The 26,064-nt window shown below is 35.3% G+C and overlaps 2 protein-coding genes across 2 annotated transcripts; both read left to right on the top strand.

Moving 5' to 3' along the window:
• Positions 1-924: 924 nt before the first annotated feature.
• Positions 925-5,606, top strand: LOC120282209 (T-complex protein 1 subunit eta). The gene is made up of 14 exons (XM_039288966.1): positions 925-1,210; positions 1,310-1,570; positions 1,730-1,855; positions 1,945-2,148; positions 2,426-2,595; positions 2,680-2,815; positions 2,889-3,005; positions 3,433-3,552; positions 3,620-3,718; positions 3,791-3,880; positions 4,238-4,319; positions 4,395-4,483; positions 4,567-4,641; positions 4,978-5,606. The coding sequence occupies exons 1-14, from the start codon at positions 1,196-1,198 to the stop codon at positions 5,080-5,082; spliced, it is 1,689 nt and encodes a 562-aa protein (XP_039144900.1). The 5' UTR covers positions 925-1,195; the 3' UTR covers positions 5,083-5,606.
• A 16,852-nt stretch (positions 5,607-22,458) lies between these two features.
• On the top strand, positions 22,459-23,963 carry LOC120281839 (thioredoxin-like 1-2, chloroplastic). Its single transcript, XM_039288533.1, has 4 exons — positions 22,459-22,777; positions 22,962-23,138; positions 23,268-23,432; positions 23,526-23,963. The coding sequence occupies exons 1-4, from the start codon at positions 22,529-22,531 to the stop codon at positions 23,775-23,777; spliced, it is 843 nt and encodes a 280-aa protein (XP_039144467.1). The 5' UTR covers positions 22,459-22,528; the 3' UTR covers positions 23,778-23,963.
• Positions 23,964-26,064: the final 2,101 nt, after the last annotated feature.

Raw genomic sequence — 26,064 nt, 5'->3', positions numbered from 1 at the left:
AAATTTTTATCTTTAATTTTTTATTGGTTGAATATCCTATTGAGTCCCTGTATTTTACTCAATTTATCTTTTTAATCCCTATTTTTTAATTTGTTCGCAATAGATCCCTATATTGTCAAAATTGGACAAATTAAATCAAAATTGAGTAAAACACAGAGAGTAATTAGGGAAACAGCCGTAAGGGGCTGGACCTAATTTACCCTATTTTGACAATATAGGGACCTAATGAAGACAAATTAAAAGGTAGGGACTAAAGCAGAAAATTGTGTAAAATACATGGATTAAATAGGGTATTTGGTAGGCTAAGATCTTTCATCTTGTAAAATAAAAATAGTATATTATTATATTTTATCTTAAAATGAAAAAAATTAAATATAATAAATATAATATAATTATTAATAATAAAGGCTTATTATTATATTTTTATCAATATTTTGCTATAAAAAAATCATAAATTGTGTAGTATATTTAATATAATTATTAAAATTAACAATAAATTGTAATGAAAACATAATTATATATTAAAAAAATAATTATTTGCATAATTATTTTTTGTTATTATTAATAACATTTAATTGTGTATTAAAATTAATGTTGAACCAAGGTAGGGTAACCTCACAAAGATGTTTATATCCTAGAAATATATCCAACTTAATAATATTTTCAAAATCCAGATTTACAAATCCAAATACAAAATTTTATAATCCAGCATTCCAACTACATCAAACCAAACACTAGATTTAACCCTCTTTGTATTTTTAAATACAGTAATTACAACTACATTATAATTTGAAATCCACTGCATTTTTAATTAAATCTAATCGAACGCTACTTTAATTTATTTTATTTTATTTTTTCTAAATACTTTTGTTAAAAAACCAATCCAAACAACAAAAGCTTACCAAGTGATTTGGTGATTTTTGAACCTTGAATTTATATATCAAGAAGCCTCCAAAATCGAAACCCTAACCCTAACATTGACGACATCATCGGCGGCGACGCTCAGCCGCTAAAACCGAAACCCTAACCATCGGCGGCGGCGCTCAGCCTCCAAATCCGTAAAGGGTCAGTCTGCTGATAGATCAAGCTACTGCTACGTTTGACACCGTCACGACGAGCTCTAAACCCGTAACCTAGATCTCATCGTCTCTCTCTCTCTCTCTCTCTCTCTCTCTCACTTTTCCTGTCTGCTGCCATGGCTGCGATGTTGGTAAGGATTCTTGTCCTTCTCTTTCTGCATTTCTATGCATGATTGGAATGCTGATCGTTGTGTTGGTCTATGGTGATGGTTGGTTCTTCGATCGAGCAGCAGCCGCAGATCATACTTTTGAAGGAGGGGACGGATACGTCTCAGGGGAAGGCGCAGGTGGTAAGCAACATCAACGCCTGCACGGCGGTGGCGGATGCAGTGCGGACGACGCTAGGTCCCCGCGGGATGGATAAGCTCATCCATGACGATAAGGGCAACACCACCATCTCTAACGACGGCGCCACCATTATGAAACTCCTTGACATCGTCCACCCTGCAGCCAAAATACTTGTGGACATCGCCAAGTCCCAGGACTCCGAGGTCCCTCCTCAAGGCTTTTTTTTCCCATAAAAATTGAAACTTTGTCTCCTGCTCTGAAATCTCAGGGCTTTCTTTTTTTTCCCCCATAAAGATTTAAACTTTTGTATTTTAATAGCCTTAGGTATGTTGATCTGTATCTGAACATTTGATTTGGTATAGGTTGGTGATGGAACCACTACTGTTGTGCTTCTTGCTGGTGAATTCTTGAAGGAGGCAAAACCTTTCATTGAGGATGGAGTTTATCCCCAGAATCTCATTAGGAGTTACAGGACAGCGAGCTATCTGGTTGGTACACTTTACTCACATGTGTTTTTGTTGTTTGCGTTTGATTCATTGCTTGGAGGTTCCAGTAACTGCATTTTGATTTCCAACAGGCAATTGAAAAAATTAAAGAAATTGCTGTAAGCATAGAGGGGAAAAGCATGGAAGAAAAGAAAAGCTTGTTGGCCAAATGTGCTGCTACATCACTCTCGTCCAAGTTGATTGGTGGAGAAAAGGAGTTTTTTGCATCAATGGTTGTGGATGCTGTCATGGCTATTGGTGATGATGATAGACTAAATTTGATTGGAATGAAAAAGGTAATTCTTCAATTTACAATTTTATATTTTGAAAAAGTGTCATGATCCCCCTCAAATTCACAATTTTTTGCTCAAGGCATGAGGTAATTGATGCCCGAAAATATGGTGATTCCTTTACCTTACTGGAAGTGATGCCTTTTGTTTTTATTTTTATGTGGATATCCAACCATAAATTTGAAACACTTGATATTTGAGACAGTAATTTTTGCTTATCAGAAAAAATAAAGAGGAAATGAGTAGTTAAATTCTTAATTCTAAATATTGACATTTTTTGTAGGTCCCTGGGGGTCACATGCGAGATTCATTTCTTGTAAATGGTGTTGCTTTCAAGAAAACATTTTCATATGCTGGATTTGAGCAGCAACCAAAGAAATTTTTGAACCCAAAAATCCTTTTGTTGAACATTGAGCTAGAACTGAAATCAGAGAAAGAAAATGCAGAAATCAGGTATGCTAGTGTACTACATATTTTCTAAATTCTATAATATTTATGTTTGTTTACCCACTTTTTTTCTGTGTGTGGCTTATGCAGATTAACAGATCCTATGCAGTATCAATCAATTGTTGATGCCGAGTGGAATATAATCTATGATAAATTGGACAAGTGTGTCAAAAGTGGAGCAAAAATTATTCTGTCACGTTTGGCAATTGGCGACCTTGCAACACAGGTATCTTTAATCATTCACTGCTTTTGGTTTCAGTATTTGGTCATGAACATAATTTTTTAGCCTTTATGATCAGTATTTTGCGGATCGGGATATTTTTTGTGCTGGCCGTGTGGCAGAAGAGGATTTGCGACGTGTTGCCGCTGCGACTGGTGGAACTGTGCAGACTTCTGTCAACAATATTGTTGATGAGGTTAATTTCATACCTCTTGCTTTTGTTTCTTTCTAATATAGGATAGCTTCATTGACTTCCTGGTGTAGTGGGTTTTTTGTAACATCACTGTTTCGTACTGCAATGGTTTTAAAAGTTAAACTGCTAGTATGAGATTTAGGTTGGTTGGAACTTGGAACACCATTTTTTTTTTATAATCATATTTGAACTTATTTCATTAAATAAGAAAAAAACCTTTTATTAATATCTAGATTTTTGTTGATTGTATTCCATGGGCTGTTTAAACAGTGTTTGTTTTGAACCTTTTTTTGTATTTGGGATGGGCTGGTTGGGCTTATTACTGCTAAGTCCTTTAAAGAGTTTGTGCTACCACATTTCCTGTTGATTTGTTCTGCAATATTTTTTTATTCTCCTTATTTTTCTTTCTATTTTGTGTTTGGGTTGGAAGGTTCTTGGATCATGTGAAGTGTTTGAGGAAAAGCAAGTTGGAAATGAACGGTTCAATATATTTAGTGGGTGCCCTTCTGGTCAGACAGCAACAATAGTTCTCCGTGGTGGAGCAGATCAGGTTTGTCACTCTGGATCATTGCTTTTGCTAAGGTGATTTACTTGTTACTAACCACATTTATTTTCAGTTCATTGAGGAAGCTGAGCGCAGCTTGCATGATGCCATTATGATCGTGAGAAGAGCTCTGAAGAACTCAACTGTTGTGCCAGGTGGTGGTGCTATAGATGTAAGTTTCGCTCAGAACCTGATCACTTTAACTCACTTTTGTGGAGCATAATCATTTAATTTTTTACAACAGATGGAAATAAGCCGTTTCTTGAGAATGCATGCCCGATCAATTGCTGGGAAGTCACAATTATTTATTAACTCGTATGCAAAGGCCCTTGAGGTATCTTGCTGATTATTCACCTTAAGTATTTTGATCGTTCTTCAAGGAAAAAAAAGTCTTGTCATTAGGTTCATCAATGGAATGTAATATTTATTTTGCACATTCATGAGTCAGCCAACTTCTATGTATGGTCTTTAATTTTTCATGTGGACACTGATGTTGCAAATTGTAACATTGTTGATGATATCATTTATTTGGCCCTAGATGTCCCATTGATACTCTGCTGATAAACATTTGTGAATGTATTGCTAGACAAAACTATTTTCATAAGCCTTTAAAAATGTTAAATGACTCATACAATTTTGATCCACTTCTTCTAGGCTGATCTTTTCATCTGTTTTGGCTTTGTTAATGCAGATCATCCCAAGGCAACTATGTGATAATGCTGGATTTGATGCAACCGATGTGTTAAACAAGCTCAGACAGAAACATGCCCTTGGTTAGATATTTGCAATTTCTTTAGTTTGTTCTTGCGGATGATAGCACTTTTCTCATATTGTGGGTCTGTTCACAGGTACAGGGGCAAATTATGGTGTAGATATTAACACTGGTGGAATTGCAGATTCATTTGCGAACTTTGTTTGGGAACCGGCAGTTGTCAAGGTAGATGTTATGGAATGGTGCTTTTAAAATTGTTTGTTTTCATTACTGTGACTTCTAGTACTGATTTCCAATATAAATTGCAGATCAATGCTATTAATGCTGCAACAGAAGCTGCTTGTCTTATATTGAGTGTGGATGAAACAGTAAAAAATCCCAAGGTAAGTCCTCTCATAATTCTTGCAGCAATCTCTCTGAATTACTCTGCATTGATTTACCTCTTCAAATGCCTATTACCTTTGCAGAGGTGAATAATTTATTTCCATTTTTACACCTTATTTCTGGTCTTTCATTTATGTTTCTTGTATGTCTCTTTTGTCATCTGTTCTTGTTTGTTTCTTTTCCATTCTGATGTTACTCAAATATGAGATGATATATGCATTTAACTACTGTTTCCAGATACATTGATTCTTTTCATGGCTTTTTTTTGTTTTCACATTGGCTTTTAACAATTTTAAGTATCATCACTGACTGTTATTTAATGGAAATTATTTCAGTCGGAGAGTGCACAAGGTGAGGCAGCTGCAAGTGCAATGGCTGGTCGGGGACGAGGTGGGGCAGCTTTCCGAGGACGTGGTGGAAGAGGCATGCGAAGGCGGTGATCATGCCAACAGTTGATTTTTCACGCTTTTGTTTCAAGGTGGACAAGTATCTCAAATTCAGAGAGCAGATATTGTTTGGTTCCTCTTCCTGATGGCTTTAAAAAGTGGATACTTAGCACAAGCAATGTTCTTTTTTGCCAACGGGAGAGTTTTCAGATTGGTTTGGGTACTCTGAATATTTTGAAGTGGATTCCTCTTGCTTTGCAATGTTTATGTACTGATTTCCAAATTTTTATGTCTTTGTTGTTTGAACATGCATGCTGTCAGTTTTGGGAGTCTTAAAAGTGCCCTCCTACTTAATGCCGGATTCCGACATATCGTTTTCTAGCTCTGGGAACACCACTTAATGCTGTTATATCCCAACTGTTGTCACCAGATGCTGAATTCTCCTTTTGATCTCCATTCATTCACTTTTCTGCCATTCTTATGTTTGTGTTTCTCTTGAAAGGTGCATGACTATGTTGAGTGTGTGTGTGTATATTTATTGATACATTTTATGCAATGGAGGTCATGTTGATTGATTCTATAGTTTTGGCTTCACCTGCTCTCAATTCTTCTTCAGGTCACATATGGAGGCTTACCAATTGATGAAAAAAGAAATATGTAAAGTGGTTTGGTTTGTTCTTGTCAATGGAGCTACATTGCTTGATCTTTGTTTGATTGCTACCAATGGCTTGAGAGTTGAAGCAGTCAAAAGCTTGTCAATTGTTTGTTTCTGTGTTGAAATATTAAGTTTTTCTGTTATAATTTTCAGTTTTGAATTATGACTTTAATGATTATTGTGGGTTTAGGGTATTCATCAAACCGTTGTTAACTTAAAATTCATAAATTATTGGATGATATATTCTAAAACCAATGAACAAAAAATAACACCATTGGGCCCCAAAATAAAGCATCTATTGTTTCACTTTATTGGTAGTTCATTAACTGCCTTCCCACCAAACAACATTCACTGAAGTGAAATTTTAGAACAAGAGGCTTTTAATTTACCAGACACTTCAGAAGTATATCCTTAAATTTAGTGGTAAATGTGGGATGAGCGCTATGATTATGTACCAAGAGTTGATTAATAATAGGGCAAGTATTAAGATTTGATTTTGATTAGCTCCAAGTGTTTCAAGTTTAGTGTTTGCAAGCGTTTGGCTTCTTCACAAGATCTCAATGATAAGAGAAAGGCCATTTCTCATAATGAATAGCATGCGAAGTTTGCCACCCTTTCAGTTAATCACATTCTATTAATCAAAAATATAAATCTAACAACATGCTGGTTTAAGTCAGAGGCTTTAAATAACTAGTTTCAAATACAAAAAATATTCAAATTCAAATTTTTTTGTGTAGGTAAAAAACACTAAAAGGAAACATTTATTCATTATAGAACTCTGAGAGTGCTGAATTCTTTTAATCTATTTGTTATGGCACAGAGATTGGTTAGTTTATACATGATATAATGTAAAAATGCATTTCTGTTCCATAAGCTATATTGCTCTGTTCACTTCTACAGTCTTTAAAAGACAATCAACTAATTACAGTTTATCACTAACGTTCTCAGCCAATCAATACTCATCAAGATAATAAGCAATAGAAATTCAGAAAGAAGTAAGAAAATCAGTACAATTTGCTCTTGTATTCCAAAGAGCATAAAGGAAATAGAAATTCACATCAATCTCATGAATGATTTCTAATCCTTATTGAAAGAGATGCTAACCTCTTTCTCAATCTTTTGTCCTCCCCTTTTATACTTCTGCCAGCTGGGCATAACACAAACCATTTGAACCAATGATTTTACCCCCTAGCTCTTTTGCTCCTTTGTTCTTGCGCATCCTCATATCTGTTGGGTTTCAGCCCATTTGGTGGGCTACCAACAAAGAAGAAATAAAGCTTGGACTTGGCCCAAGTTAAAAATGAAAAAAAAAAAAAAAATGAAAGCTATGTCAATAATGAAGAAATGGAGGGCAACAAGGTAATTTCGTATGCTAAGGATCTCTCTATTATGAATGAGAAGGTGTCATTCTTTACGGGTGAGGACAATGTGCATCATGGGAGGAAGTGTGTGTGTGTGTGTGAGAGAGAGAGAGGGAAAAGCTACCACCAAGAACCCAAGAGGGAAGAAAGGGAAGAGAGTGAGCTAGGGCAAGGCGATCGGACGGCCAAACATTGCCGGATCTCACTCAAACTCCGGGGGGAGATTCCTTGCAAGAAGCTCTACCTATTGATTAGGTTTGATCCTTCCTTCACCTCTACTTGTTGTTTGTTATCCATCCTTGGTGATGATGATGGTGGTAATGTCATACAAATCCTCTCTTATGAATGTTGTTGCCCTCATGCATGTAAACCTCTAGTTAGCTAGAGAGGAACCATTGTAATTCATTGTTGACATAGTGGATACATATTTAAGAGGCTCTAAGGAATCCCGTAGTTTTTTCCCTCGATTTGTAGGGTTTCCACGCTAAAATTTGTGTTCTTGCATTGTTGTATATTTGTTCATCTCATTCTAACAAGAATTGAGGGGTTTGGTAGTGTTTTATGCTTGGTTTGAAGCATTGATGCTTTGTAGAAGCCTTGGGAAGATCATTGAAGCCTTAAGTAAGCTTTACAAGATCGGCAGTGAAGCACATGGGCCACATACCGGCCGTGTATGGATTGTCAGTGAGGTGCGCGGGCCACATACCGGCCGTGTAGAATCGCCAGTGAGGTACGCAGAACATAAAAGTGACTTCCACTGAGTTTTTTCATTGTTCCAAATACCGTCCAAACCCCCAACAATATCTTCAACATTTCTTACACTAATCTAAATAGCTTGTAGGGAGGACATTGATAAGCAGACAATCCATAAACCGACTCAATGCCTTTGGCCAACATCGACCAAGAAACAAAATTCCCTGTCTTTTGGAGTATTGATTCACATTTTCCTTCTGCTAAAAAATGGATAAATTTCTATATTTATGATTGATCAATTTGTTACAAATAAAAACTTCCTCTAAGCCAAATCAAAAGGAAAGTAAAGGTACTGATACTAGTGCTTGCAAAATAACTGTAGGAGCCCAAGGAAGAGAATGTGGAGTAGAAACCTTATGCAACACAACAAGAAATATTAGATATCTTAATACTTAGTTTATGATTTACATTTAATTAAGATTCCAAGTCCTTGAAGGTATACCTATCTTTTGCATTATTTTTTTTCACATGTTCATCTTAATTGTATTTTTTTTTTTATTGTTTCTGTTTTGTCTCAATCCTGTGTTTGGGTATGAAGATTTGCATGAGACACATGCCATCCCTGGTTTTGGTATATTGCCTTAACATGCAAAGTGGAATGTGGATTCATACGTTGGGTTACATTTAGGATTAATTATCACTTTCGTGTTCGAACTTGGGCAACAAAGCTGCATCTCGGTTCTTGTATAAAATAATTATCAACCTCAATATCTGATCTTGAGTGCAACAACAACTTGGATGGTTTTTATTTGCAATCTATAAATATAGTCCAGTGACGTAATGCCCTTAGCATTTTTGGATAGAGTTATGCTGTATCTTGTAAATAATTTATGAAATAGCTTATTTTTGCAGTACATTAAGAACTTGGCAAAGGATGTGGTTACTGATGATTTCTTCTTCATATTTGGTAAACTCCCAAACATTGCTGAAGCAAGAATGTTTCTGCTAATTACATGCTTCCTAATTGTTGACTTATATATACTAATTATTGTGTGAGCTAATATCTAATGGTCTGGGCATTTTATTAATTCTTTGCATGCAATAGTACTTATTTTAGATAGTTTGCTTCAACTTCAAGCCTCTTATCATTTTGAAGGGTTACTTTTTAAAAGTGTTGAGGATGTGAGATCTGGTTTGAGTGTTAAGTTTATAAAGGTAAGATATTTTTACAGAAGCTTGGTACATATAATTTAGTCCTCTACTTTCATTAATGTTTTGCTATATATACTAACTTAAGAATGTGTACAATTTGGGACTGGTTTTTTAGACGGAGGACATCTTGCTCGTTCTCTCACAGGTCTGATTAGTATCAGAACAATACATTATGACAATAGCTTTTCAGTGTTCGACTCTGTAGGTTTGTTTTGTTTGTCCTATTTAGCGCAACATGCTTGAGATTGCCTATTTTTTTTTTTAGCAAAATTGATGGTTATCTTCCACCATGGTTTAAAGTTTTTCATTAATCAGGAAGCAAATTATATGGTTAATAAGCAAAGATGATGCTTTGAAATAAAAAAAGGATTCCTCAACCTTTTATTGCTTTTATTTCAGGTGAGAGCCCAAGCTTTTGTGACACTTCTATCATTAGATTTTGCTCATAATGCTCTGGTACTGGTCATTATCATTTCCATTGGATTGATTGTTGACATGATACTTTTTACCTATTCAAATTATTTAGCTCAAGCTATATATATATATATATATATTTCACGCCTCGACCTGGAGCGTTGACAAACGACAGCATACCTACAAGGTCATAACCAAGTAGGCATGTAAAGCCTCGAAACCTGTCTCACACTAGGAAGAACAACATCTGACAAGGACAATAAATTTCAAAAGCACAAGAACTATAATGTTCGAAATATAAAGAAAACACATAACACTGGTTGACATAACTATTAAATAAAACAAGGAAAGTTTAGTCCACAACAAAAGAGAGTTTCTTAACTCGGCAACCACTAAACGGCGACTTGCTCAACGACCTCGCTAAGTTGTCCACCACTCAATCCTACTCCTGATCTGAAAGGAAATGAGAACAACTTAATGAGCTTGGGAGCCCAGTGAGCAACCACTAAAAATATCGGGATCACAAAAAGTTCAATAATTTCCAAAAATATACAAAATGTAACATAACAGATTAGATATCAAAATGAAATCTAGAAATCAGAAATAATACAAAACAGATTTAGTTTACCAAAATAACGAGCATATAAGTCCCCCAAACAACTAATGCCAAAACAAAACATCATAACTCATTTATTTAGACTCGATGACCCGAGCCAGATTTCAGAGCTCATATGTTTACCCTCGGTGATCCGAGCCAGAATATCGGAAACCGTTATTCTTCACCGATGGAACGGTGCGAAATTATAGTTTCTATGTCAGAGGTACATGTCGACAAGGTCAGTATTTAACCCCCCAGTAACAAAGTTATTGCAAAGTTAATTTAGAGACTATAGATTACTATATCAAAATATATTGGGTCCAAAATCATGGCCAATACAAATAAGTGCAATTCGGTGATCCTCTTTTCCTAATGAAAAATAATTCTAGTTTTTTTTCTCGAAATAATAATAACTTAAGCAAATTGATAATTAAATTAGAATATCTTCATAATCTAATCTGTAAGAACAAATAATGAGTACCATTACTTAAACATAGTTGCCAATCTAATAATTAATCCGGTAAATAACTAAGTATATAAGAAATCCGTCACTAAGTTTATGGTTAAGAATTTGAATAATGAATCTCGAATAATTCAGTAATTCACAAACAATAAAGGTTTCTGCAGTTTCAAAGAGTATATTATATAATAATTAACTGAACAATTGCTGACAAAACATGTGGTACATCATGAATTAAATTATTAGAAATTAATCAATTAAATAAACAAATCAATACATGAAAAATTTGTAAATTCTGACAGTGAAGGTATGTACAACAGTCAAAACCAAAGATATTAAATTAACCTATCATTATTTTAACAGTAAAACTCAAGTAATTAAATAATTATGTACATTGCTGTCGGTAACCAAAATTTTAATATATACATATATACATATTTATGTGGTTTACTTACCTGTCTATCCCCAAAAACTACAAGCACACTAAAAATTAGACTTTTACAAAATATCCTATAATAAGATCAAAATTTCAAGGCAAATCAGACTTCTTCTGCATAAATAACAAGTTTTAATGGGATGCTACTGAACACAATTTCTAGAGTATTTTATCATATAATAATAATAATAATAATAATAATAATAATAATAATAATAATAGTGCACTCCCCTAATTATGGGTTCTAATGGCAACAAACAAAAGATTATTCAAGAGTGCTTGCAATTGGATTCCAACAGAATTTTACAAAATACAAATCCAAGAATAGTTGGAGAAAGCCTATCAGTAAATATTTAAAATAAAATAAAATAAAAAAATAAAAAAAAATCCGAGTACATAAAAAGGTTGTCTTCGGTTCCCTATGATGTTGTAGACTTCGAGAAGGCCTGTTGTTTCTCTGTTTTGTTTTTTGGTGTTTCGGTCTTGTCGTATTACTTCTTGTAGTGCGCCCTTTGTACCTTGTCTTTTATCAACCTTTTCAAATAAATAAATAAATAATAATAAATAAAAAATAAAAATAAAAATAAAAGGTTGTCTTTTCATATCACTCTTAAAACAAAATCTCCATTCTCTCCACAATCAGCTTTTGGCAACAATTAATAATGCATTATGTGTCTGGATACCAACCTTGGATTATTATTATCATTCCACTAACTACAATCGAATGAGAACAAAAAAAATTACCCAATCAATACCATTCTACCATCAGGCGCTAAACCGAAGAAGCTTGCATACGATACAAATTGTCAACCTTAGCCATTATATTCAACATCTATAACTGACGAAAAATATTGACATGCAAGGTTCTTTTGTCAACAAAATTCAAGAGGCAAACAATTGGAGCTTAATAGATATCTTGGTTTATGCAAGATAAAAAAAAACATGATAAATCAACCTATTCCCTTCTAAACATTCAAATTCAATTTACTATAGCATTACAACCCACTAATCTAAAAATATCAGAAAAAGAAAAGAAAATACCAGATCAAGATCTAGAAGGTAACAAAGATAATTTCACACTTGGCAAAAGATCCGATGAAGGGAAAGCTTACCTCACAATGAAAATGACACAAAACCCTTGACAAAGAAACCTATCCCCGTCCTCACCATCAACACCACATACCAAAACAAAAGAAAAAGAGGAGAAGAGGACAAAAAAAACTAGATCTCTCCCTATTCTTAAACCAAACGAAGATCTATAACGGGAGAAACGAAGAGACGATGGCTAGGGTTTTGAAACCTAAATAGAATATAAAGATAAATAAATAAAATTCTGTAACTGCCATGCATGCACAATTAAATAAAATAAATAAAAAAAACACATGGGGCCCACAACTCCTCCCTCCTAAAAAAAGTTTAGTCCTCTAAACTCTTACCTGATCAGATGAAAAGATACGGGTATCGCTGTTTCTCATCTCCGACTTTGACTCCCATGTCACTTCACGCTCTGAATGATTTCTCCACTGAACCTTTACATAAGGAATGATCCGTCTTCTCAAAGCTTGTTCTTTGAAATCCACAATCTTCATGGGACGCTCCTCATATATTATATCATTGTTTAGTTCAAAGTCTAAAAACTGTATTACATGATCAGGATTTGCGATGAACTTCTTCGACATAGAAACGTGGAACACATTATGCACACGGGAAAGAGTTGGCGGTAGTGCAAGTTGGTATGTTACTTCACCAATGCGTTCTAAAATCTCAAATGGCCCAATAAATCGAGGACTGAGCTTTCCTCTAACGCAGAAATGAATCACTCCTTTAATTGTAGTGACCCTCAAGAATACATGATCTCCCACTTCGAATTCTAAACTTCTTCTCCTATTATCTGTATAACTCTTCTGTCTACTTTATGCCGTTAGCAAACGATCTCTGATTAATCAGACTTTCTCTACTGTAAGTTGCATAATCTTTGGCCCTAACAATCTTCTCTCTCCCACGTCATCCTAGCAAATAGGTGATTTGCATCTCCTGCCATATAGTGCCTCATAGGGAGCCATTTGGATGCTTGCCTAATAGCTATTGTTATAAGCAAACTCAATCAAAGGCAAGTGTCGATCCCATGAACCTCCAAAATTAAGCATACAAGCCCGAAGCATATCCTCTAAAATTTGAATCGTCCTCTCAGACTGCCATCAGTTTGTGGGTGAAATGCTGTGCTAAAAGTCAATTTAGTTCCCAAAGCCCTGTGCTAACTTTTCCAAAAGTGTGCCATGAAACTAGTGTCCCAATCTGACACGATTGACACTGGAACACCATGCAGCCTCACGATCTAGTCAACGTATAACTCTGCTAGCTTCTCCAAAGACATTCTAGTCTTTACAGCCAAGAAATGTGTGCACTTGGTTAATCTGTCAACCACTACCCACACAGTGTTAGTACCCTTGTGGGTTCTGAGAATACCAGACACAAAATCCATCGCAATATTCTCCCACTTCCACTCTAGGATCGGAAGTGGTTGGAGAAGTCTTGCTGGTCTCTGATGCTCCACCTTAACCTGTTAACAGGTTAAATACTGTGCCATAAACTAGGCAATCTCCCGCTTCATGTTATTCCACTAGAAAGTACTCTTCAGATCCTTGTACATTTTAGTGCTGCCAGAATGAACTGAATAACTGGTGTAGTGAGCTTCCTCTATGATTTCCTTCTTTAACTCTGAGTCATTTGGAACACAAATCTGATCTCCAAATCTCACTGAACCATCTTGGTGGATCCGAAACTGAACTTGAGTGCCAACTTCTATCTCTTGTCAAATCTTCTGGGAATAGCTGTCTTCTGCTTGTGCTGCTTTAATTCTCTCCAAGAGCATAGGCCACACCACTAAACTCGCTAAATAACCACCTGCACCTTGTAAAATCACATGGTGCTTCATCCTCCTCATATCCTCCAGGAGTGGTCTTTGGGATGTAATCAACGCAGCTACACTACCAGAAGACTTCCTGCTAAGTATATCAGCCACTACATTTATCTTCCCAGGATGATAACTGATAGTCAGATCATAATCCTTCAATAACTCCAGCCATCTCCTCTATCTAATATTCAGCTCTTTCTGAGTAAAAATGTATTTAAGGCTCTTGTGATCTATAAACACTTCACAAGTCACTCCATACAAGTAATGTCTCAAAATCTTCAAAGCGAAAATCACTGCTGTTAACTCCAGGTCATGAGTGGGATAGTTCACCTCAAATGGCTTCAGCTTCCTAGATGTATAAGCCACCACATGACCATTTTGCATCAATATACACCCAAGACCAGTTTTACAAGCATCGTTATAAATGGTAAACCCTCCATTAGAAGACGGAAGTGTGAGAATAGGTGCAGATACCAACCGGTGCTTCAACTCTTGGAAACTCTGCTCGCACTGATCAGACCACTGAAATTTTGTTTCTTTCCTGGTAAGCTTTGTTAATGGTGCAGCTAAGACTGAGAACCCTTCCACAAACCACCTATAGTAACCGTCTAACCCCAAAATCTACGAACCTCTGTCACACTGGTTGCCTCTTCCACTTAACAATTGCCTCAACCTTCTTGGGATCTACCCTGTCTAGCCAGAACTCACACTTAGAGAATTTTGCAAACAATTTCTTCTCTCTCAAGATGCCTAGTACAATCCTCAAATGTTTATCATGATCTACACCACAATATCATCAGTAAACACCACCATGAACCTATTTAAAAAAGGCTAGAAGGTTCGATTCATCAAATCCATAAAAGCCGCCGGGCATTTGTCAACCAGAAAGGCATCACAAGAAACTCATAATGTCCATAACGAGCGTGAAATGCAGATTTAGACATATCTTCTGGCTTAATCTTCAACAGGTGGTATCCAAATCGAAGATCAATCTTCAAAAATATCTATGAACCTTGTAACTAGTCAAAAAGGTCATTTATCAGTGGTATTGGATACCTGTTCTTCACTGTCACCTTGTTTAGCTCCCGATAATCGATGCACAACCGCAAAATACCATCCTTCTGAAGGATGTGTGTTTTAAAAGTTATTATTTTGATAAAGATTTGTGTATTGTTCATGATTTTGAATATTGTTATTCCTGTTCCTTGAGGTTAACATGTTATATTTTGGAAGTGTTCAGGAAGATGCACTGGGTCTTGAACCATAGAATTCCTAAAATGAGAAACATGTGATCACTAAATAAGTTCGCAATCGTGGTAATTAAGGAGAAACATTAATTACCATGAAAGATTGTCGTGTCATCAAAAGTACATTGTAGTTCTATAAGTGTTGATAAGGTATTTATCATTTGATGACATGAATATATAAAATATGTGTTTTATATATTGAACATGACCTATGTAGTTGGAACATTATATGGATTGTGTTTTGTGTCATTGATGTTTCACTGTGTCTTTGGAATCTTAGATATGAGACATATAGATTTTTCACGTGAGAAGTATATGATGTGATTACTGTTTGAATACTATCCTAGGATAGGAATGAAATTGTAGTTTGTTGTATATAAGTGTGGGAGAAATCTATATTTTAATCTTATCATTGTCCCTCGATTTCGAGTGATGATATTGTTGGGCCCCTTGGTAAAGTGGAATTATGTCGCATGCAATATAACTGATGTAGTTATAATAATAATTCACTTGAGAGACCAAGAAAATGAATATAATGCAAAAATGACATGATCCTATTTTGCATATTATTCATAATATCATGAGACAAGGATAGACACAAAATTAGTGGATCAAGCAAATGAATACTGTATCACTTGGATAACTATAATGTAATGATAGAACCTCTTATAGTCAATAATATAAAGTTTTATATTATTACCAAAGTGACATAGATCCTCTATACGGTCACACCAACTGAAGAGAAACAACAATTATTTTATATTTCATACGAATGTACAAGATAATGTGCAATAGGTGAAATACTAAAAATAAAATGTCATAATATGACGAGCATAGACAATAAATAATTAAATTTATGAGATTATGCAAATATTATTTGGTATAATGCTTGAAAGCATTATAAGAATAATAGAGACATTGCATAAACAAATAGTATGGTTGATATTATTTGTTCATAAGTTTATTTATTGAGCCAATAAAAGGAGAGATAAATGAGAGCTTGAAATGGCTAAATAAGGCTGGTGGCATTTGTGTAATTTGCACAAAGAGTTGCCCTAACCTTTGCTATATAAAAGGAGGCATAATGTAAAGGTAGGTGTGTGAAAAAAAAAAGGACTGAGCTTAAAGAAATCCCAGCCGACTTTCTCACAATGGTTCTCTGTTCTCATTGCATCTCCTCATGCAAGGTGGTTGAATCTAAGCTTTGAACTCCACATCCATCTATCTAAGTGGTGTGATAGTTCGTTGTTTAGGTTCAAGGTGAATCAAGAGGTGCTTTGAAAGAAAGGTGTTGTTCAAGAGGCCAAGAGGCAAATCCATTTCATTCTAATCAAGAGATTCTACAATCTCTTTAGGCAAGGAAAATCTTTTTCACTAGAAATAGATTTGTGTTTCTTCATGGTTTCTTTTGGGTGCACATTAAGTGTTTGTTTTAATGCCCTAGCCCTACTCCTTGCCATTGTCATACTAATAAGTTCCTTTGTGTATTGAGCCAAGTGATGAAAAATTTAATTTTCCATCATATAGTCATACACCTTCTTCTTGACGAACAACACCAGAGCACCTCATGGAGGGACACTGGGACGTATGAATTCCTTTTGAAGCAATTCCTCAAGTTTCTTCTTTAACTCTTTTAGTTCTGCAGGTTCCATCTTGTAAGGAGCCTTAGATATGTGGTTCGTTCCCCAAACCAAATCAATGGTAAATTCAACTTCTCTGTCAAGAGGCAAGCCAGGAAGATCTTTAGGGAAAACATCAGAGAACTACCTCACCACCGGAATATCCTCTAACACTGGCCCTTTTGATTTGTTTTCCACTACTGTTGTAAGAAATTCTGAGCACCCCCTCAAAAGTAATTTCCGAGATTGTAAGGTGGAAATTACACGAGGTGGTGATGCAGAATCACTCCTATGAAAGATAAACTCTGCTTCTCCAGGGATTTTAAAAACTACTCTTTTTGCATAATAATCGACTATGGCATGGAATTTAGACAAAAAGTCCATTCCTAAGATAACATCATAGTCAGTCATGCAAATAACATGCAAGCGAGCTAGCAGCTCATGACCGGCAACAATAATGGGGCAATTTTCACATGCTCTATTAAGCACAACATCAACTCCCAAAGGAGTGGCAACACACAAATTATAATCCATAGCTATAATAGGAAAGACATGCTTACAAATAAATGCAGATGAGATAAACGAATGTGTAGCTCTAGAATCAAATAATGTGCAAGCATATGCAGAGTAAACAGCTAATGTACCTGACACCACTGCATTATAGGCGTGTGTATCCTCCTGAGTCATTGCATAAACATATCCCTGGGTCTTTGGCCTTCCTGCCTTCTTCTGAGTTGAGGAAGTCGGCTGCTCACTGGCTACCTCTTTCCTGGCACGCTGACCTGAAGACGCTAGAGGCTTAGGTGCTGACACTTGCCTCGAATCCTGCACACTAGATGTCCTCTGTGCCCCAGAAAACCACTGTGGACACTCAGCAATAAGATGCTCCAAACTGCCACACTTGAAACAAGCCCCAGTATTACGTCTACAATCTGCAGTCACATGTGAACCTCACAAGTAGCACATCTCTGTTAAGAACGAGGTGGAACAGGTACAAACCCACGAGATCGCTGTGTTGGTGGCCCATTTACAGTCTGAGATTCACCTTGTCTCGCCTCCAACCTAGGCTTTCCTCCACTTCCTGACTGATGGTTCCTCTGACTATCAAAGCTTCTATCCCTCTTTTTCTGAAACATTCTATTTTGATCTTTAGTATCACTCCAGACAGTATACAAAGACTTGGCACGAATCACAACCTATGCATAACTAGTCAGGTGCAAGACAACTAACCCCTTACGAATGTGTGCATGCAATCTTCCCTCAAAATGTCTAGCCCTGCTTTGATCATCATCCACCATCTTCGAAGCATATCTGGAAAATTTGTCAAATTCCATTTCATACTCATCCACTGTGATACTACCCTGAGTAAGATTGATGAACTTCTTCTCAAACTGGACCATCTTGTCCCTGGTGAAGTATTTGCAGAAAAGAGCTTCTCTAATTGCAACCAAGAACTAAACTATTGCCTCTGACGAGTGCAAAGCTCCCCTTGATACAAGTGATTTGTAGGACCCTTGAGCATGTACACACCAAACCTCAGTTTCTCTTCTTTAGTACACTTTATCACAGCAAAAGCCTTCTCCATTTCTTCCACCCAAACTTCCACTTCATCTAGATTAGTAGTACCCTCGAATGGTGGTGGACCAGATCTTTTGAATTCCATGATGGTCTTCTCCTTAGGCTCTTGAGGAAAAAGTGGAGAAGGAGGCGGTAGTGGTGGTGGTGGTGCTGATGCCTGTCGCTGTCTCTGATCATGCACCAACCCTACCACTTCTCGAACCAGATCTATCAAAGTTTCCTGGTTGTCAACCCTATTAGTCCCTTCTTCAGCAGGAATTTTGTGGTTATCAATCCTATCAGTTCCTTCCTCGGCGGGAATTCCACCAGCAATAAAGGACTGTCTCATCAAATAAGCAACACTTCTGCTAGTAGCTCTACTGGAGGCATTCTACAAGGTAAACCCAAATACAATCAGGCAAACACACAAACAAAGGCATCCTATCAGATCAACTAGCACTTAAGGATACCAAAATAAACATGAGTCAGATCGCCCTAGCACACTAAATCAGAAGATTCTGCTTGGAAACTAAGATCATAGTTAACTATAATCAACAATTCTCTGATACCACTTAGATTTGTCACGCCCCCGAACCCAAAGCGTTGACAAACGGCCGCATACCTACAAGGCCATAACCAAGTAGGCACGCAAAGCCTCAAAACCTGTCTCACACTAGGAAGAACAACATCTGACAAGGACAATAAATTTCAAAATCACAGGAAACTATAATGTTCGAAATATAAAGAAAACACATAACACATATTGACATAACTATTAAATAAAGCAAGGAAAGTTCAGTCCACAACAACAGAGAGTTTATTAACTCGGCAACCACTAGACGGAGACTTGCTCAACTACCTCGCTAGGCTATCCACCACTCAATCTTACTCCTGATCTGAAAGGAAATGAGAACAACTTAATGAGCTTGGGAGACCAGTAAGTAACCACTAAAAATATCGGGATCACAAAAAGTTCAATAATTTCCAAAAATATACAAAGTGTAACATAATGGAATAAATATCAAAATGAAATCCAGAAATCAGAAATAATTTAAAACATATTTAGTTATTTAAAAAATAAAAAAATAACAAAAATCAGAGTACATAAAAAGGTTGTCTTTTCATATCACTCTTAAAACAAAATCTCCATTCTCTCTCTACGATCAGCTTTTAGTAACAATTAATAATGCATTATGTGTATGGATACCAACCTTGCATCAATATTATCATTCCACTACGATGAAATGAGAACAAAAAAATTACCCAATCAATACCATTCTACCATCAGGAGCTAAACCCAAGAAGCTTGCATACGATACAAATTTTCAACCTTAGCCATTATATTCAACATCTATAATTGATGAAAAATATTGACATGCAAGTTTTGTTTTTTAACAAAATTCAAGAGGCAAACAAGTGGAGCTTAACAGACATCTTGGTTTATGCAAGATACAAAAAAAACATGATAAATCAACCTGTTCCCTTCTAAACATTCAAATTCAATTTAATATAGCATTACAACCCACTAATCTAAAATATCAAAAAAAGAAAAAAAGAAAATACTAGATCAAGATCTAGAAGGTAACAAAGATAATTCCACACTTGGCAAAAGATCCGATGAAGGGGGAAGCTTACCTTACAATGAAAACGACACAAAACCCTTGATGAAGAAACCTATCCCCGTCCTCGCCGCCGGTACCACACACCAAAACAAAAGAAAAAGAGGAGAAGAGGAAAAAAAACTAGTCTCCCTCTTCTTAATTCAAACAAAGATCGAAACCTAAATAGAATATAAAGATAAATAAATACAATTCTATAACTGCCATGCATGCACAATCGAATAAAATAAATAAAAAAAACATGTGGGGCCCACATATATATATATATATATATATATGCTTTTACTCGCTGCATCAAATACCATTTCAGTCTTTTTTAGACTTAATTCCTAAACAAGCTTAATTTTTCTTGTTCATGTAGCTTTTTTTTTTTGGTTTGATTTGGGTAGATGTATAACAATGGCAGAAAATCTAAAATTTCCAAATGCTGTGCTTTTGTAGAGTTCAACAAATGGTTATTATGTTTTTAAAGGCAAACCAATGATCAGTCGATTTGGCCAGAATCCTTCTGCTGGTAAATTAAACCGGTTAAGCAGCTGGCCTTCAATGTAATAATACTTGTTCAACTTTGATGGGGTTTATGGGTAAATTTTTTAGTAAGTCACTTAACTTTGGCTCATTTTCACTTTGATCACTAAACTTCAATTTGTATCAATTTGATCACTCAACTTTAATTTGATTTCAACCGATAATAAATCAAGGATTTCAATCCCCAATTGATGATATGGCTGTCTAAAAATCTAAGTGAGTCCTCCCATTGACACATTATTAAGTCTATTTGAGATGTCCACGTCATCGAAAAAGAGCCACATCATTCATTTGGAGGTTGAAATATCTTGATTTACTACCAAGTGAAATGGAATTAAAGTTGAGTGACCAAATTGATATAAATTGAAGTTCGGTGATCAAAGTGAAAATGAGCCAAAGTTTAGTGACTTATGAAAAAATTTACCCAACTTTGATGTTTTCCAATTGCCAGTGGTCTATAGCATCAAGTTAATGATTTAAATCAGTTTATGAAAGACTACTTAATTACTGCTTTGCCGATGCTTGCGCTTCATTACAAGCTTGAAGGAAGTACATCACAAACTCAAGCTTAAATGACCACAATCAAGTCGCAATGAGGAGCATCTATGCTCATTCTTGTTGGTGTTGAATTTTTTTTTGCTAAGATGAGCAGTCTAGCTGTTAAGAAAAGTAGGGTTGTGCGTAAACCTCAGCGGAGCAAGTTGGAGAGGGGCCCACGCACACATAGGCACAGGGACCACTCATACACAACCACTACTCATACTCCAAAAAATATGCCCACACCCAAAATTTGAACTTTCACCACTTATGAAAAATTCTATTGGGTACTCAGCTACCAATAGATCACTTGGTAATTGGTCGTTGGTGTTGAATTACTCATAGGTACATTACAACTTATGTTCATTGGGGTTCAAATGAATTTGTATATATTCAGCAGTACTTAAGATTAATAATATCTTACAGAACCTAACTTTTTATGGTGATTATGGATGCTATCTGACATCTTAAGTCATCTTCATGATCATCAGGCTGCATTATTAAGATTCTATCTATCATTGTCTCGTGGCTGCTTAATGCTGGAGGAAGACGCTACAAATCTTTGGCGGAGATATTTGTAGACTCATGCCAATGTATGTTTATATCTATATATATATATTTAGAAACAAGTTTTATGGTTTCAGTGTTTTGATTATGCTATGCCAATCTTGCCTGTTTGGCTTAATTTTTTTAGACCATATGTTTCTTGTTAGGTAAATGTTTTTATTATTATTATTATTATTAATGTAGGTAGACGGTCATGTTAAGATCCTAAATAAATATAGAGTTAATACTTTGACATACCTGTATGTTTATTTTATATGAGTTAAAATTTAAACTCGCTTTCTCGACAAGACATGAATAATTTATGCAAGTAATTTGGTACCAAAAAAATCAAGAGTGGTTGGCTATAATTTTTATTTTGTTAGTGCTGTTAATTTAGTATCATTTTAGTAATTTTATTAAAAATGTGTCGATAAAGATAATTCTTATAATATGATATACATGTATAATTGGCATAAGATTTATAAATATAAGCACCGGTATTTAGACTGCAGGTGTATATGAACATTAACAAGAAGGTTGGAATATATTATTTGACGTCAAAGAGAAGCGCATGAGTGGCATCATTATTATATAATTTAAATTAATAAAATAAAATTAAGGATTCCTGACACTCAAATACAAATCTGAATTGATTTTTTCAGAATTAATTACCGTATAAAAAACCTCTAATAAAAAAATTCTGGTGTATAAAAGCCACTTAATTCATCACTTATAATATTAATTAATATAATTTTGTTCTTAAAATTGTTTTTGTAATTTTTCTTATTTAATCAACTTCCAAGCTGACGTGGCTTCTTATTTTATTTTTTTTATCCACATCTAAACAGTTTGCAAACTGGATAAAAACCAACTCCTATTATACACGTGTCAACAACTGAATCATCCACGTGGCATTGTCCTAAATCACCGCTTGCTTAACGCTCAGATTTGGGTGTGTCCCACTAATGGACGGTAAGATTAAAAACGAAAAGGATACTATAAAAGCGCTTCTTTCTCTTTCCCTCTCTCTTCCCCGCGTCTCTCTCTCTCTCTCTCTCTCTCTCTCTCTGCGATTTTGGGAAAAAGCTTTGATCTTTGGGATCCATGGCGGAGGTGTTGAGCAAGAGCAAGCTCCTTTTTCCAAGTGAAGGACGGTCTGTTTCTTTTTCACGGATGAGGAGGAGTAATTCTCTTGCTGGGCTTCATCCGTCTCTGTCTCCAAGTTTTCGATCTTTGAGGTTTTCTTCGTCTTCTTCTTCCTCCCCCTCCGTAGGTAATGGTGGGATGGCTTTGGGAGATTGGAGTCGAAGGCGATCTGTAGAGAGGAACGCCATTGATTGTCTCCATGCCAAGGTATGTAGAGGTTTCCAAATCATCATCTTTTTTTTTTAGGTCTTTATTTTATTGTGAAGTTCCTTTCTTTTGGAAATTAAGGTTTTAAGGTTTTGTTTTCCCTTTATGTTGCTTTGATCTGATTGATAAGAACCTGGGATTTTTTTTTTAACTAATTTGATGAAAAAAAAATTTTGATTTGCAGATGAGCCTTCGCATTGGAAAATCTGTGAAATGGTGGGAAAAGGGACTGCAATCAAATATGAAGGAGGTCCAATCAGCACAAGACCTTGTTGATTCTTTGTTGAACGCTGACAACAAGCTTGTTATTGTTAATTTCTACTCCCCTGGCTGTGGAGGCTGCAAAGCTCTCCATCCCAAGGTAGTACCATAACATTTGCGGAATAGAAGAAAAACCCTTTTTACTTTCTTGCTGTTTAAAAGGAAGAAAGAAAAAAATATTTTTGCTGGCTGAATTATGTTTGGAATGATATATTCTTCTTGTTTGCAGATTTGCCAGTTTGCAGAGTTGAATCCAGATGTTCTGTTTTTCCAAGTGAACTACGAAGAGCATAAATCAATGTGTTATAGTTTGAATGTTCATGTTCTCCCCTTCTTTAGGTTCTACAGGGGAGCTCATGGCCGGCTTTGTAGCTTCAGCTGTACCAATGCAACTGTAAGAGCTCTTCTCTACCTCCCATCTGAGTTTCGGTCTTTTACAAATCATGTTACCTTTTTCTGAATTATGAATACAATTAACATGTTGCAGATTAAGAAGTTTAAGGATGCATTGGCCAAGCACAGCACAGAGAGATGCAGCCTTGGGTCAGCAAAGGGCCTTGAGGAATCAGAGCTCTTGGCTCTTGCCGCAAACAAGGATCTCTCATTTAATTACTTCAAGAAACCAATGCCTGTTCCTGCACCAGATGATGTTGCAGAAGCAACTCCCATCAGCCCAATGTTTTCTCCAACTAGAGTCCTTAAAGGTTCTGAGGATAAGGTTTTTAGCAAAGTTGGATAAAAAAGAGGAGATGGCTCATTGTCATTTTACTCTCCCTATTGTACAGTTGTTACCTGTAAAGTTTGTCAGATGAATCTTATGAAGAAAATATTGTGCATTTGTTCTTCATTTCTAGTACAAATGAATGAGCTTTGTATCACTGAGAAATCAATGTTATCAGAAATATGTCTTCCTTTTTGTGCCCAAGTTGCTCTCTTTTCCATTTGTATGGTTGTTTTCCATTGTTGATGAAAACTGGAATTAAATACAGACCACAAATAAATTTATGGTTGATCATTGTTGCTTCAAGCAAGCAGTTAGCAGATAAACAACAAGCAAGGTGAGATATGTAGATAGTGTCTCTTTCTTCAATGATGAGTGGTATAATTCCTTGTGAAGAAGACACTTGGCCCTTGTTTTCTTGTTTGGTAATGTGATTGAAAGCTTGATAGACTGTTTTCTTTTTGGACTTTCTATGAAACTTGAGGCAGTAGTAGAGGCAACGTGGCTTCAGTATCAGTCTTGCAAATGTGCTGTGCTTTCTGGATTCATTTGTTTCTATTCTTGTTTGTTTCCTGATTTTTCTTCTGCTGATCATTTGTCAATGACAGAGAGAGAAAGACGCGGTGGTGTTGGATCTTTTACAACAGCAAACAAGAAGAGCTTCATGAGATTTATGATCAATATTCTCACCAGGACCACTTTCATCCAGTAAGAATAATAGCTTATAGTATATAGCAATATTTCGAATTGAATAATTTTCGGCATGATTGTTGCCTGTATAGCATAGGATGAAGATCATTGTTGATAAGTTCTTGTAAGTCTGTGGGCAAGAAACTAATGGATGAGAAACAAACTTAGAAGAGAGTATTTACCATTACTTATAAATAATATTTGCAGAACAATCACTAGACATCTTACCACAGCAAACAAGTCCTTAGACACAATCCACATATTGATTGTGCATGTGAGTATATACATGCCAAGAATAAAAGGCAGTTTAGAAACAATCTACCTTCTCACATGCTAAATTCCAGAAACAAATACCGGTGAAGAATTGTTACCGTCTTTTTGGGAAAGATTTGAAATTAATGACAATGTAAAAAGATTTAAAGCATAAATCAGTGATCAGTTCACCACAAGAAGTAGGAAAGGTTGTTCAATGACCAATAATAAAAATTATATTGTATATGCAACTAGTAATTCATTTTCAATATAAATGTAAATATAGATTTCCATTAATAAAGAAAACATAAAGAAAGAAAAAGAAAATATTTATCGAATACCCTTGAATATAATACACCTCTTCGTTCTTCTTCTTATTTAACTTCTCTTCTCTATCTCTCAAAATACATAAATGAAGGGGTATTTCTAAGCATTCAAGAGTTGAATCCGACAGTCCAAAATACATTAGTAGGTAATATAGTAATAGTGCCGGCGTTTGCTACAATAACAAGTGGGTAGTTGCTACAGTGCTGCAGTTGCTACAGTAGACATCCACTATTTATTAAGGGGGCGTTTGGTTGCAAGGCATGGATTGGGAATCATTACTTGGGGATTTCAATGCCTTGTTTGGATGACCATGCATGGGAGTGAGAGAGGAAAGAGTGAGGAATAAGTGAGGAATGAGAGATGAATGGCAATCCTCCCAAAAATGGGAGGAGGCTCATTCCTCTCAAACTTTTTGGAGTGAAATATCATATTTGCCCCTCTTATTTAATAATTAAAGTAATAATTTAATTCAATAATAATAATTAAATATATAATTCTAATAATAAATAATGATTATAGTGAAATAATAATATCCAATAAATAAAATAATGTAAAAAATAATAACTAATAATTAAAAATAATAACCTAATTTAAATAATAATTAAATAGATAATTTTAATAATAAATAATAATTAAAGTGAAATATTTAGTTAAATGAAAATAACAATAGTCAAAATATTTTAAAATTAAAAAATAATTATTATTTATTATAAAAAATAATTATTATCTAACATAATATTATTTCCTTATTAACTTGTATTAAGGGTATAAAAGTTTTTTCACCACAAATTTTCTCTTTTACTTTTTCCATTCCCAATGAATTACTCTCTCATACCCTCCAACCAAACACAGTTTTTCTTCCATTCCTAATCCATTCCACCTTATTCTCATTCCTATCTCATTCTTTATCAATTCCATTCCTTGCAAACAAACAACACCTAAAATATTCATAACACTCTTCTTTGGATTTTTATGTAAAAGATATGTCTCGTTACAACCTTGCTAAGAAAAACCCAGTGGGATAAAAACCTAGATG

This window comes from Dioscorea cayenensis, chromosome 18 (assembly GCF_009730915.1).
Source record: "Dioscorea cayenensis subsp. rotundata cultivar TDr96_F1 chromosome 18, TDr96_F1_v2_PseudoChromosome.rev07_lg8_w22 25.fasta, whole genome shotgun sequence".
NCBI classification, from domain to species: Eukaryota; Viridiplantae; Streptophyta; class Magnoliopsida; order Dioscoreales; family Dioscoreaceae; genus Dioscorea; species Dioscorea cayenensis.
This window is presented reverse-complemented; position numbering and strand designations above follow the sequence as displayed.